We start from the raw sequence: 14,251 nt of genomic DNA on the forward strand, positions 1-14,251 counted from the left end.
CAATGTAATGCCAGTTGTAATAAAAGCAATCAACTTTATAAATGCAAGAGCTCTTAATAAACGACAATTTGCCCAATTATTAGAGGAAATTGAGTGCCAGTATTCAGGGATTTTGACATATAACAATGTTCGATGGCTAAGTTGCGGTCAAGTTCTTAATCGGTTTGTCATTTCATTAGAAGAAATTAAGCTCTTTTAACGATGTTTGGGTCCACATATTCGTGTGAAAAATTGTTTTCTTCGATGAATTTTGTAAAATCTACCAACAGAAGTAAACTTGGAAATGAATTGACTGCAAAATGCATTAAACTGATGAATACGGAATATGAACCTAATATTAAGAAACTATCTGAAAATAAACAGCAGCAGATTTCTCATTAAATATACTTCAACTTTATTATACATACACATACCTGTAACCATATCTATTAATAAATAATATTTCATAATGTATATGTGATTTTCTTTATTCCTTGTTCATTCAAATACTCGGTGCAGGGGCAACTGCCGACTGGGCATAGTGTCACCTGGTGCAGTAATTCCCGGTGCAGTAATGTCCTGGTGCAGTAAATTGATATCACCCATTGATATCAATTTTTTGACGTCGACCTTTATTTTTTGCTCTTCACTTGCAAAAGTAAAAGTTGTAAAACAAAAAGGAAACGTAAACTTTTTAGAGGATTTTAAAAGTGAGAACAAAAAAAAGTAGTTTTTAACCATCCCCCCTCTTTTCCATGTGACGTCACGAATTTAGTGACCCACGAGCTAGTACTAAAAAAAATAATGAACAAAATTTGACCCAATTCCCAAAAAGGTTCGCCATCCCTGGTATAGTACATTATTTTTAGATGATAAAAGTTTAACCTTGATGGTCTTGATGTTTGACCTCTAAATCCTATTACATTCTAAGTTGAAAGATCAACTTAGTAAGTATGATCACATTCTTGGAGATGAAAATTTCATCTTTCAGCAGGATAATGCATCCTGCCACAATTCAAAAATGATAAAACAATAACAATGGTTTTCTAGAAATAATATTGAAGTTTTGTCAGGACTTGCATACTCCTCAGATCAGAGTCCAATAGAGAATCTGTGAGAGCTTCTTCTTTGGTCCAGTTACAAAGATGGGAGACAATTTTCAACAGTTGCAGACTTGAAACAAGCCATTCAAAAATGTTGGGATGAAATTTCAGATGAACTGTTGATTAAATTAATTGATTCAATGCCATATAGCAAGTATGATGTTATTCATTGCAAGGAGGTTACAAAAGTATTAATTCCTTAAATTAAGACATTAATTCATTTTTGAACTTATAATTTTGTCTCTGTAATATTTTTTCAAATAATTTGTGAGTATAAAACTATTTAACATATCAAAATAATAGATATAATTGATTATTTTTGTATGTTACCATTTCATTTAAACAATTTATTTATTTACAGTTTAAAACATTACTTGAACTTATATTTTTGTCTAACACTGTAGGAAATGCACAATAATTAATCATTCTGCTATCATTTTGCAGAAACTGCTGTACACAGTATCTGTTATATATCTGTCAATTACTCCATCTTGCATGAAAGTAATTGAGGCATTGTCACTGTTGCAGTTAGAGTATGACAGATGTTGAGCATCTCACTATCTTTGGGGTGTGAGAATTTTTGTTTTATTCAAGTTTATAAATGAACCCAACAGATATGTCAGAGGGGGGAAAAAACTGTTTATATTACAATTCCCATTACATTATTTCAATAATCACAACAAACATTTAATACATAAACTCACAATCTTAAATCTATCTTAAAATTATCCTAAAGCTAGAGAAGATGGAAATGTGGGAGAGGAGGGAGACATTAGATGGGTCAAAGTGAGAGAGATACTTTTGGCCCAAAATAGTTGTGGATTAAAGTGATAATGTTCTCTCTGTAAAACAAGGATAGTTCAGAGTCAGGCATTCCGGAATTGTCAAATTTTCTTTCTGTTGGTGATTTTTTGAACCCAATCTCATAAATTGTCTAGTCACCACTGACCTAGTGACTTTCTCGAGCCTTCCTTCTGTATTTGCATGCAGCACCAATAGAATGTCTCATTTCTTCTGTCCACCTACTATGCACAACTCCCCTCCACTCCTAGGCAATAAACTAACAAGACAAAAGAGAAAAACAGAGAACATTCCAAAAGGTCTACAAATAGTAACTATAGCTAAAATAAATTTGCATATAATACATGGCAGATGGCTGTCACAGACTCATTAGGAGCCTGGAGCCTGCAATATTATTCAGGGCCAGCATAAGTGTATCTGATGCCCCTAGATAAAGAAAGTTTAAGTGCAATTGTATATTATACATATTATCATACTCACACAAGCACAAACACCACATGTGGATATTTATAAAAATAATTAAAGTATAAACATTAAATAGAAAATATTGTAATTCTGTATTAAAACAGATATATATTTGAACAATTGTACAATTAGCACAATTTGTATTCGCGAAATTAATTTTGAAAAAAATTTTTGTCGCTGTTATTTCTCGCGCGCGACAACGCGACTTCTCGCAGAGTATAATGAGACTTCGCTGAGTTTAATAATCAATTGCGATATCTAGCTTTAAAATCGGGCTATAATCGATCTTTTTCTTGAAATAAAAAACATTATTGGGAGAAAAGAATTGATAGCAAAAAAGGTGGTTGCGATCGACGATAGCGATTATCGCGAGCGTGGTTTTTCCGCCGAATTTTTCCTACCCGAAAGCTCGCGTGGAGTCTGTGAGATGCCGGCACTTTTTCGACTTTTTTTTCCGAGTAAACTCGGCGCGCAATAAAAACGTTATTTATTGCATTTTTCGCAGCTCGAAGAAATTAGAGAACTTAAATTTTTTGAAAAATTTCGGAAAAAATGAGACGAAAAAAACGCCAGGGGGCGTCTCACAGAGTCCACGTGATCGCTGAAGGGGAGACTACGTGCTACTTCGTTTGCATTTGTACTTTTGTTAGAACAGTGGAAGTGTTCAAACAGCGTTGTTATCAGCTGCATCAATATGGAGCATGCAAGCTTTTTACTTTCAGACACGGAGACGGAAAATATTCTATATGATGACGAATCATCTGAAGATGAACTTGATATCTGTGAAACAAGAGAGGAAGACACTGATACAGAACAGGAAGAACGTGATGAGGAACAAAAAGTGAAACCTCCAACTTCTGAACAAGATGAGAACACGTTTTATATAGGGCGTGATTTTAAAACCCGCTGGAATAAATTTCCAACATCGAAACTAAGAAAAATGGATACCAGAAAAACAAAGCAGCGTGACACGGTAACGCATCTTCCTGGTCCCATAGGCGATGCCACTAAAGCAGCATCCATTATGGACTGTTGAAATTTATTTATAGGAAAGGATATTTTAGAAATGTTAGTAAAATTCACAAATGAACGAATTGAAAAAATACAACCAAATTACGGAAGAGAAAGAGACGCAAACCTAACCGATTTAACTGAAATAAAAGCATTTATCGGAATTTTATACTTAGCGGGTTACAAAAAACTAAATCGCTGCAATAGCAAAGAAATGTGGACAATGGATGGAACGGGCCTTGAAATTGTTAGAACCGTAATGAGTGAAAAAAGATTTAAATTTTTACTGTACAATTTACGATTCGACAATAAAAATTTAAGAAAGGAGCGAATTAAAACTGACAAGTTGGCTGCAGTGAGGGATATGGTGGACATATTTGTAAAATCTTGCCAGCAAAATTATTCTATATCGGAATACTGCACGATAGATGAGAAAGCAGAAGCATTTAGGGGGCGATGTGGATTTCGACAATATATGCCGAAGAAACCTCAGAAATATGGCATTAAAATTTATGTGCTAGCGGACGCACGAATGTATTACACTTATAATTTAGAAATCTACTGTGGAAAACAACCAGAGGGCCAGTATTCTGTTTCGAATTCACCAGATCAAGTCGTAAAACGATTAATAAGACCTATAGCGAAGTCAGGGAGAACTTTGACAGTCGCTAATAGGTTTACCAGTTATAGCTTAGTCTCAGATTTGTTACTGGACAGAATTACAATGGTAGGAACAATAAGAAAAAACGAACGAGAACTTCCTCTTCAATTTACAGATGTAAGGGGTAGAAAAGTTTATAGTAGCCTATTCGGATTTTTAAAAGATTTAACCTTGGTCTCTTATGTACCGGAAAAAAACAGGAATGTCTTGCTTTTGTCCTCTTTTCATCATAATGACGCCATTGACGATACTACAGGTGATCGTAAAAAACCTGAAATAGTTACATTTTATAATTTGACCAAAGGAGGAGTAAATACATTGGGTCAATTAACTTCAAATTATAACGTTCAAAGAAACACAAAAAGATGGACAATGGTTATTTTTTATTGTCTTTTAAATATTGCTGGTGTCAATGCACACATTATACACCACAGTAATAAGAATACAACGAATGATATAAGCAGGAAAGATTTCTTAAAGCAGTTAGGAATGGAACTAATGTTTGAACAGATTGAGAAGAGAAAACATGTACTGGCTTCCAAAAAGTATAAAAGAAAGTGCCGAAAGGATATATCCATCACCCAACTCACCTAAACTCTCAGTAGAAACACAGAAAAAAAGAGGAAGATGTGCAGAATGTGGAAGGGCAAAAAATCGATATACACAGTATAAATGTAAGAAATGTGAAAAATTTTTATATTTGTCGCATGTAACACCTATGTGCAAAGACTGCATTGAAGAGAACTGAATTTCTATTTAGTTTTCTTCAATGCAGGTCCTGCGTTGAAAATATTGCTGCAGATTGTACAGTACTTTTCATGTTACCTATATACAGTTGAGTCCGCATAAGTCGACATACCAAGGGAAAGTGAAAATGTGTTGTGTAGTGATATCGGACCTTCTCGTCCTCCCTATTTCCCGTTCCCTTTCAGCTTCTATCCATTTCCTTTCCGCTTCTTGCTCTTCCTTCTGTTTCCTTTCAGCCACAGTCGAGATTAAAATTTCCAATACAAAATCCGGGTCACTAGCAAAATCGTCGCTTTTTATAATAAGCTCCCTTAACTCCAATATCTTCAGATTCTCGTCTATTGTGGCACAAAGCTCTTCCGCCACGATCCGTAGATCTTCCTTTCTGACTCCCTTTACGCTTAGCATACCGCCGTGAATTTCGTTTCCGACAAAGTACAAAATTTTCCTACCTCTCCTCTGGTGTAAACCTTGTATATTTCTCAGACCTTTGCGCCGTGCCCAATTATCCACTCAGCTCAGTTGTCGATCAGCTCTTCTTATTCTGGATCGTAATCACTCTTTACAGATCGAATCTTGTCGATCTGGCTTCACAATCCTGTCGGCTGCGCCAATGTAGGGAACCCGTTCTGAATCAGCGGATTCCGCCCCGTCGGTTCGTCTCACAAAAATTAAAACACTCAAATACTTCTACACAAAAAAAACTTTATGGTCCACCACTTCGTCCTTCCTCTCTCCCCCGTGTTCCGAACTCCTGTCCCTCTTTCCGCCTTTTTTTCCCTCCTTTCTTTTTATGGTTCCTTGTCTATATTTATTATTCCCTTTTACAACTCTTTATTACCGCGTGCAGGTGGATTGCACCCGTTCCGACAAAACCGCAAGTGAGGGAGGACGAGAAGCGGCCGGATGGCCGAGCGGTCAAGGTTAGCAGCCTGCAGCCCCTGAGGGACCCGGGATCAAATCCGGACGGGTCGAAAAATTCCCAGAAATTTTTCGGGGGTGGTGCATCCGGATATGTCGGTCCCCGTCCCTCACCACCCGGCCGCCCCATTGTGGGCCTGGCCGAACCCATAATGGGCTTGCTATAAGAGGCCCTTTTAGTGCCCACAGGGCGGAAAGGGTTACAAAAAAAAAAGAGGGAGGACGAGAAGGTCCGATATCACAGTAGTGCAATGTACTGTACCTACCTCTCTGACCATCGATCACTGGCACTAAAGTTGGTTTCTACTCTAAGTACTCGGGGATCCAGCAATTTCCATCGCCTTTTGTTTCAGTATCGTCCCGAAACAGGAAGATTCGACGCCAATTTGCTTTAGCCAACATACGAGAGCATCTTCGACATCTTGGTACGGCGACTTTCTCTGGCGTTTTCGAGACAGCCGCGACGAAAATCCATGAAAAAGTTTTAATTTCCCCTCCTTTTTCTTCAGGATTCCCACCAATGTTGTTTTTGGAAGGTTTTTTTGTTTTGCAAATTCGGCTTGCGAAGTTCTCTTACATTCAAATTCAGACGCAAGTTCGTGTTTTTCCTTCAGCGTAAGCATTGTTAGTTTTCAGAAATGTGAAACACGTGCTACAAATAACGCATGACGTGAGAAAATGCAAAATCGGAATCGGCTATGACGTTCATATAGATTGTATATTTTCTTTGTTTATCTGTTATTATTTTATATGTAAAAATACATAAAATGTTTATATATACATATTAATAAAAATGCCTTAATAAATAAGCCGACTCCCCTCCTGAAAAAAAATGAGTTCACACCGCACTATGCGGTGTGAACTCACTTTTTCAGGGGGGGGAGTCAACTTATCGGACGTCTAAACGATTGTGGGACAGTTAAAGTATATCGACTTATCCAGTGGTGACGAGTAAACCAGTTTTTTTAACATTGATGCCTATGTAAGTCGGCCGGGACCACAGAAAACTGACTACTTAACCGATGGTGTCGACTTATGCCTATGACCACTTATGCGGATTCAACTGTGTTTTAATTTTTCTTCCTTAAGGACTCTATTTTTGTATTAGTAGTTATAGACGGTAATGTTTCATGTATACTTGAATTCTTTTCATTTTATATTTTTTGTATTATTAGTTATATACGTTTATGTTTCACGTAAATGATTTAAATGAATTTTGTTAACCTTTTTTATTTGTGTTGTTTATTTATATCGCATAAATTTAGTACCCCCAACGCATTCACATAAGCCGTTATTCCGTGTTTTTAACTATCAAAGCAATAAAACTAAGCGAAAATAGTAAACAAAAACGCCACAGCCCTTTTCAATTAAAAAGTCTCTGACAAGGTCAACCCTCAAACAAGATCATAAACACAGTGGGGTGTTAATTGCTTTTTGTAAGGGGAGAACTAATGCACTTATCTTTCGAACAAAAGTCAGAAGGTTCTAAGAAAATATATGTAGCTAGCAAATGTTTCAAATTAAATATTGTGGATTAAAAATTAAGTGTACATGATTAATAGTATATGTACAGTACTAGTAAATTGTCTGCGAATGAAATAAATTACAATGGTGACCCGAACAATGACAGCATCCATTGGCAATGTTCCCTCTACTACGTATATTTCGATTAAATACATTAAATCATTGACGAAAAATAATATTTTGTATGGAAGTATGTTTTAAAATAAGTTTTAATCTCTATAATTATTTTAATTTTTATAGGAAAAAATAAAATTTTATATACAGGTATACCTCGAGTTACGTCGTTTGCCAAAAAAGTATATGGAAAAATAAAAATCAAGTTTAAGTCATTTTATTCGACTTTACATCCGTCCGCCCCAAATATTAAAGTCGTAATATCACTAGAAAAGCGTTAAAAGCACATAAAATCATGTTAACATTTACTGTAAATGTGCTTACTTTAATATAATCATGATAAATCCTAGAGAACGAAACATGAAAACATCTGTGTTGTCGTCTTATTTAGCGGTCTTTAAGTGTTCATTATTGGCATTTTCCACCGTAGTTTCGACTTACGTCGTAACTACACAAGTAAATTCGACTTACATCGCCTCTCCTGGAACCAATTACCGACGTAAGGCGAGGTATACCTGTATATATGCTCAGAGAAATATATGTTCCGCTCAGCTACAAAAAAAATTAGAGGGAACATTGTCCATTGGAATGGTGACATACCATGGTGAAATTTGATAGAGCGAAATGTAGATAAAGGAATAAAATATCAAATTTATTTCTTGCTCATCGCAATATGAGATTCTTTTAGGATGCCAACAAATACCTCTCCCACTAAATAATACACAATGTACTCGCACGAAAAATAACACAAGATCAATTCCCGACAAAATTCGCGTGGCGACCTCTACCCGAATCAATCGTCAAATTGTTTAAAACTATACATAACTTATAAGTAGTCGTAAGCACCTAGTTGTAACTAATAAAAATAAAACTCTTCAGTTTTTCTAATTAATTATAAAAACAGGATGGCAACAGATTGTGGAAGAATCTCGTACCAACGACAAATAAAGAGGAAAGAGGTACCCTCTTTCCTCTCTATTTGTCGTTGGTATGGGATTCTTCCTGGGATCATGAATGGGCTCAATTCTCGCACTATTTTATAATCAGTTCGAAAGGCTGACTGTGTTTTCTATTCCTCACAAGAAATCATTCTCTCTCTTTCCGAAGTTTTTGTCTCTACCCATGCGAGGCTAAAACGCACTGGGGAGACCGATTTCGCCATCTTAACTCTCTGGCTTCCTGCTCCAGAGTGAACCACTTGCTACCCTTCTCGCCCTCAGGGTTGCATTCCATCTATTGTTCTCGGAGATTAGTTATCCACATAACAAGGAGGAGGGTTAAATAAGAACATTCCAGAAAAATAAGACAATAGAAAAGATAGAACGAAGGACAGGGAACAAACAATTTTAAAGTAATATACATTTATACAAAACTAGCTGTTACCCACGGCTTTGTCCGCTCGGAATTTGCAATTTGTTGAATGCTATGTATGAATTTGCTTCCTGGTCGAAAAACTGCGCTCAGCAGGCCCATCGGTAGACGGTACCGTAAAAATTAATGATATTAAATCATATAATTCTTTTAGCACGTCTTTGTTCGGATCGTCATTAATTATAATACTTTATATGTCTAAGAGTTACTTGTCCGTGTAGTCCGGACACGAATATAAATATTGCGATTCGCTACGTAATTTAGATAAATCAAAAAATTTCCCATAAAATTTACTTAATTCAAAGAATTAAAACACGCTTGGAAAAATTGTTTTTTATAATATTAAAATTATTAACATGTAAAAGTGATGAAAATTTTAAAGATTTTGTTTGAAAATCTGTCAATATAATTACAGTATAACTAAAAGAAAATTATAATCAAATATAACTTTGCAAAAAAAAAAACGTACATAAAAATAACATTGAATGCTCTTTACTTTTTAAATCTAAAACAATTCAACAATAATACACAAACACCTAATTACTTGCTGAGCTTGCTGATATCTTTATTTTCAAACGTTTTCAACCTAGTTATTATAGGTCATCCTCAGGAAAAAATTTATTCCATTTTCACATTCGAATATATAGCCTTCGAATGCTCGTGATATTACAACGTTTCGAATTTTCAAAAATTTTAACGGTTTAAATAATAACAAATTAAACCAACTACAAACACATTAAAAACATTACTAATTAACAAACATAAAATAAATAAATAAATAAATATTGTATCAAAAGTAGATTAAACTAGTTAAAGCTGCCATGTCCTTTCTACGGGTTTTTAAATCCCATTTCTTTTTCTATTACGTATTTCCATGCTGTTGGAAGATTATTTGCGTCTTTTGCATTTAAACATTTGTTTTCCACCTTACTCTTATATATTTCTACTTTCTCCATCCCTAATGCAATCGTCGGGGAATGGACTGCCTTTACTATTCTCGCTTCATCCCATTTTACGTTCGCTCCTTCCTCTTGTCCCATGATCGCCAAAATGGTGTTATTGTGCCCTTTTTTTACATCATATTTGTGTTCTTTTATACGTGTTGCCAAATTACGTCTAGTTACTCCAATATATTCTTTTGTTGCCCGCTAATTGCTCGTTCTCAAATGGAATCTTATAAACCCCCGCCTTATCCTGCATTCTCATTGCGTCCTTGTCATTTCTAAGTAATCTGTATATGCTTGGTGCTCTTTTATAAATCATTTTTGTGCCTTTATATCTACATAACTCTTCTATCACCCCTTCCATTTTTCTGTCGTACGTGAACTTGCTGATCCGATCCTCTCTATTAAATCCTCTGTGTCTATGCTGTTTGTAACTCTTAAGTAACCCTTCTATTATGTTCACTTTATAACCTAACTGCTTTGCCACTTTTTTAATTCTGTCAATCTCCTTAATTTGATCTCGTACATCTGTGCAATATACGTACGCCCTTTTAATAAGCGCTTTAAACGCTGCCATCTTATATTTGAACGGATCATTAGACCACGCCGGTATATATAGGGGCGCAAGCGTGGGTTTTAAATATACTGAAGTTTGTATACCTCCCCTTTTAAACTTTATATTTATGTCCAGAAAATGGAGTTGCGTACGGCTTTTTTTGTTCCATTTTTAGCTTTAACCCATGCGGATTGTCATTCATAGCAATTAAAAAATCTCCAATCTTTCGTTCATCCTTCCAAATTATCAATACGTCATCCACATATCTCTTGTACATTACAATGTACTCCTCAAATGATCTTAGGATATCTTTTTCTAGTTGACGTACTACCAACTCGCATAGGAGTCCCGACATGGGACTTCCCATCGGGACACCTTTCTTTTGCTTGTATGTCACCCCACCAAATCCAAAAAATGATTGATAGCACATCAAATCCGCAAGTCCATTTAAGTCCTCAACATGCGCCGCCAACCCTGGATTATGCTCTATCAAAAATTCAGTAAGGGCATTGAAGCATGATGTTAGATTCACGGACGGGTACATGCTTTCATAATCCATTACCGTCCCCACCTCATCGTTCATTAAAGCCAAATCCTGCAACTCCTTTACTACCTTATTCGGATCATTCGCTACATACATATTTTCCACCATCTCCTCATATATGTACTTTTTTAATCTCTTCTCCAGTATAAAGGTTGGTGCATTGCATTTTTCAACTACCGGCCGAATCTCCTTGCCCTCCTTATGTGTTTTCGCGAACGCAAATATTCGTGGCATTCGGGGGTTAGGATTATGCGATCTTTTTAAGAATGGCAGGTACGTTGAGAGTGGTGTTCTTTCAAGCCGCTTAACCTTGTTGTTCGTTGCCGTTACAATCTTTTCATCCACAATATCACATTCCGTCTTCCTAATATAATCCTTGATGGCTTCATTATACCTTTCTCTTTTCATAATTACCATTTGTTTAGTCTTATCCGCTTTTGTTAACACTAGCTGCTCTCTTGCCATCCATTCCTTTGTAAACTTCATATTTAATCTTTCTTTTCCCTTCATTTTTAGTTCCTCTTTCTTTTTTCTAAATGCCATTTTCCATCTGAAATAATCTCTTTCAACCTCGTTAAGGCCGGCCATCCCTCTTTCCAGCTCAGCTATTGCAGTTTCCCATTCGCTTTTGTCGCCAGGAACATAATTGGGCCCATTCTTTAACACCTTCTCTACGTCTTTTGGCACCTCAATCTGGTCCCATAGGATGTATGGCTTTATATCTCGTTTTTGCCCTTTGGGAGCCTGTTTCTTTATAATCCATGTCATCTTTCTGCAATATTTCCTTTCCAAGGTATTTTTAACCCTTTCTGTAAGCTTTACTGTTCTACCGTTGATCTCTTTTAACCATTCTGGATTTCTTTGGTATATTGTGTTTTCCAAATCAATGCACTCATTTAAAATTCCATATTTTTTGTTCTTCATAAGTCTGATTGACCTACGTAAACATGCCTCCATTTTCTGGACATAAATATAAAGTTTAAAAGGGAGGTATACAAACTTCAGTATATTTAAAACCCACGCTTGCGCCCCTATATATACCGGCGTGGTCTAATGATCCGTTCAAATATAAGATGGCAGCGTTTAAAGCGCTTATTAAAAGGGCGTACGTATATTGCACAGATGTACGAGATCAAATTAAGGAGATTGACAGAATTAAAAAAGTGGCAAAGCAGTTAGGTTATAAAGTGAACATAATAGAAGGGTTACTTAAGAGTTACAAACAGCATAGACACAGAGGATTTAATAGAGAGGATCGGATCAGCAAGTTCACGTACGACAGAAAAATGGAAGGGGTGATGGAAGAGTTATGTAGATATAAAGGCACAAAAATGATTTATAAAAGAGCACCAAGCATATACAGATTACTTAGAAATGACAAGGACGCAATGAGAATGCAGGATAAGGCGGGGGTTTATAAGATTCCATTTGAGAACGAGCAATTAGCGGCAACAAAAGAATATATTGGAGTAACTAGACGTAATTTGGCAACACGTATAAAAGAACACAAATATGATGTAAAAAAAGGGCACAACAACACCATTTTGGCGATCATGGGACAAGAAGAAGGAGCGAACGTAAAATGGGATGAAGCGAGAATAGTAAAGGCAGTCCATTCCCCGACGATTGCATTAGGGATGGAGAAAGTAGAAATATATAAGAGTAAGGTGGAAAACAAATGTTTAAATGCAAAAGACGCAAATAATCTTCCAACAGCATGGAAATACGTAATAGAAAAAGAAATGGGATTTAAAAAACCCGTAGAAAGGACATGGCAGCTTTAACTAGTTTAATCTACTTTTGATACAATATTTATTTATTTATTTATTTATTTTATGTTTGTTAATTAGTAATGTTTTTAATGTGTTTGTAGTTGGTTTAATTTGTTATTATTTAAACCGTTAAAATTTTTGAAAATTCGAAACGTTGTAATATCACGAGCATTCGAAGGCTATATATTCGAATGTGAAAATGGAATAAATTTTTTCCTGAGGATGACCTATGATAACTAGGTTGAAAACGTTTGAAAATAAAGATATCAGCAAGCTCAGCAAGTAATTAGGTGTTTGTGTATTATTGTTGGTAAATCTGCTGAGGAAGTAAGGATTATCTAAAACAATTCATTTAGTCAGATAGCTCCGTACCCTGTGTAGCTTCCACCGGCTAAACAAGGAGGTGCTCTGTAAAATGCATGCGCCAATGCCTATAATCCGGCTGCTTGGAAGCTGACCCGGTTTCGACAACACAGCGCTTCCATTCCTCCGCTGATATTCGAATATACAATAGCAATCTTATCGGTTTTTTTCACATGTATAGAAATTTAGAATACACATAGTATAGAAATTTGTAATAAAATACAAAATGTGGTTATAATAAAACAACGTTAGCAAAAATGGCGCAGACGGAGGGATCCGTTGTTAAATGGGAAGAAGCCAAAATCATAACACCTGTCCATTCGCCGACACTTGCAGCGACAACCGAAAAATGTGAAATTTATAAGTCCAGCTTAACCAAAAAATGCTTAAATTACAAAGATGCGACCATTTTACCATCAGCTTGGAAGTTTCTAATTAAAAAAGTCACAAGAACACATTAACTAGGCGCAAATGATTGCCTATAGATATATGGATATTGCTATGTTTACATGTACCATTGGCATGTTTTATTTTATTTATTTTGTTTTATTTATTTTTCTATGTTATTTATATTACATTTGGTTTACGTAGTTGAGCGCGTGAGTTCTATTGTAATCTGTTTCAATTTTGAACGGGTTGTTCGAAATAGTATTCGAATATAGTTAACCTGATGGCGGCCAGTGGAGTGGCCGAAAACGTTTGTTTTTGATGATTAAATTTAAATTTATAGTTCTCAGCATAAAGGTGTGTGTGTCTTATAATAAAATATTAATTTTAATTAATTGAAAGTACTGTACGTTCAAATATGAAAATAATCGCCCAATATGAATTTATATTTTAGAAAATACAAGGGAAGCGGCGCTTCCACCGCTTCCGATGACGGCACGCCACTGCATAGTAATTATTTAATTTATAACAGTCTAAATATATAAAATTCTCACATGCGCGACAATCAAACGCGGGTCGTATCAGCTTATACTAACTTATAACTTTCTTACAATTAAGGAAAATGGAAAAAAAGCAAAAGGGACAGGAAAGGAATAGAAATACCCGGGACTTTTCGTAGCGACATGCTCTTGGATAGGACACCACTTCGAAACTCTCCTTTATTCGTGACCGATATTGGTTAAAATGCATATGAAAGTATGTGAAGTATCAAAAACACAAAAAGCAAAATCACAGAATATATGATTATATAAAAATAATAGACATTATTACCCATGAGGAGTCAAAAGTTTCTTGCACCCTTTTCATTCCAAAGTATTGAAGATCATGGAGTGCATTAGCGCACTAGATTAGTGTAGTAGTACTGTATTAAAGCTCAGCCACATACATAATGTTAAATTGCCAACTTTGACCCTTAATATCTCCATGA

General features: G+C 35.7%; 2 protein-coding genes across 2 annotated transcripts; one reads left to right on the forward strand and one right to left on the reverse strand.

Annotated features, from left to right (window-relative positions):
- The first annotated feature begins 3,414 nt into the window (after positions 1-3,414).
- LOC136982817 (piggyBac transposable element-derived protein 4-like) lies at positions 3,415-4,614 on the forward strand. Its single transcript, XM_067279342.1, has one exon. It carries the CDS (start codon positions 3,415-3,417, stop codon positions 4,612-4,614), a length of 1,200 nt encoding a protein of 399 aa, XP_067135443.1.
- A 5,695-nt stretch (positions 4,615-10,309) lies between these two features.
- LOC136982818 (uncharacterized) lies at positions 10,310-11,698 on the reverse strand. The gene has a single exon (XM_067279343.1). It carries the CDS (start codon positions 11,696-11,698, stop codon positions 10,310-10,312), a length of 1,389 nt encoding a protein of 462 aa, XP_067135444.1.
- Between the last annotated feature and the right edge of the window lie 2,553 nt (positions 11,699-14,251).

This window comes from Centruroides vittatus, unplaced genomic scaffold (assembly GCF_030686945.1).
Source record: "Centruroides vittatus isolate TY-2023 unplaced genomic scaffold, ASM3068694v2 contig_864, whole genome shotgun sequence".
Taxonomy (NCBI): domain Eukaryota; kingdom Metazoa; phylum Arthropoda; class Arachnida; order Scorpiones; family Buthidae; genus Centruroides; species Centruroides vittatus.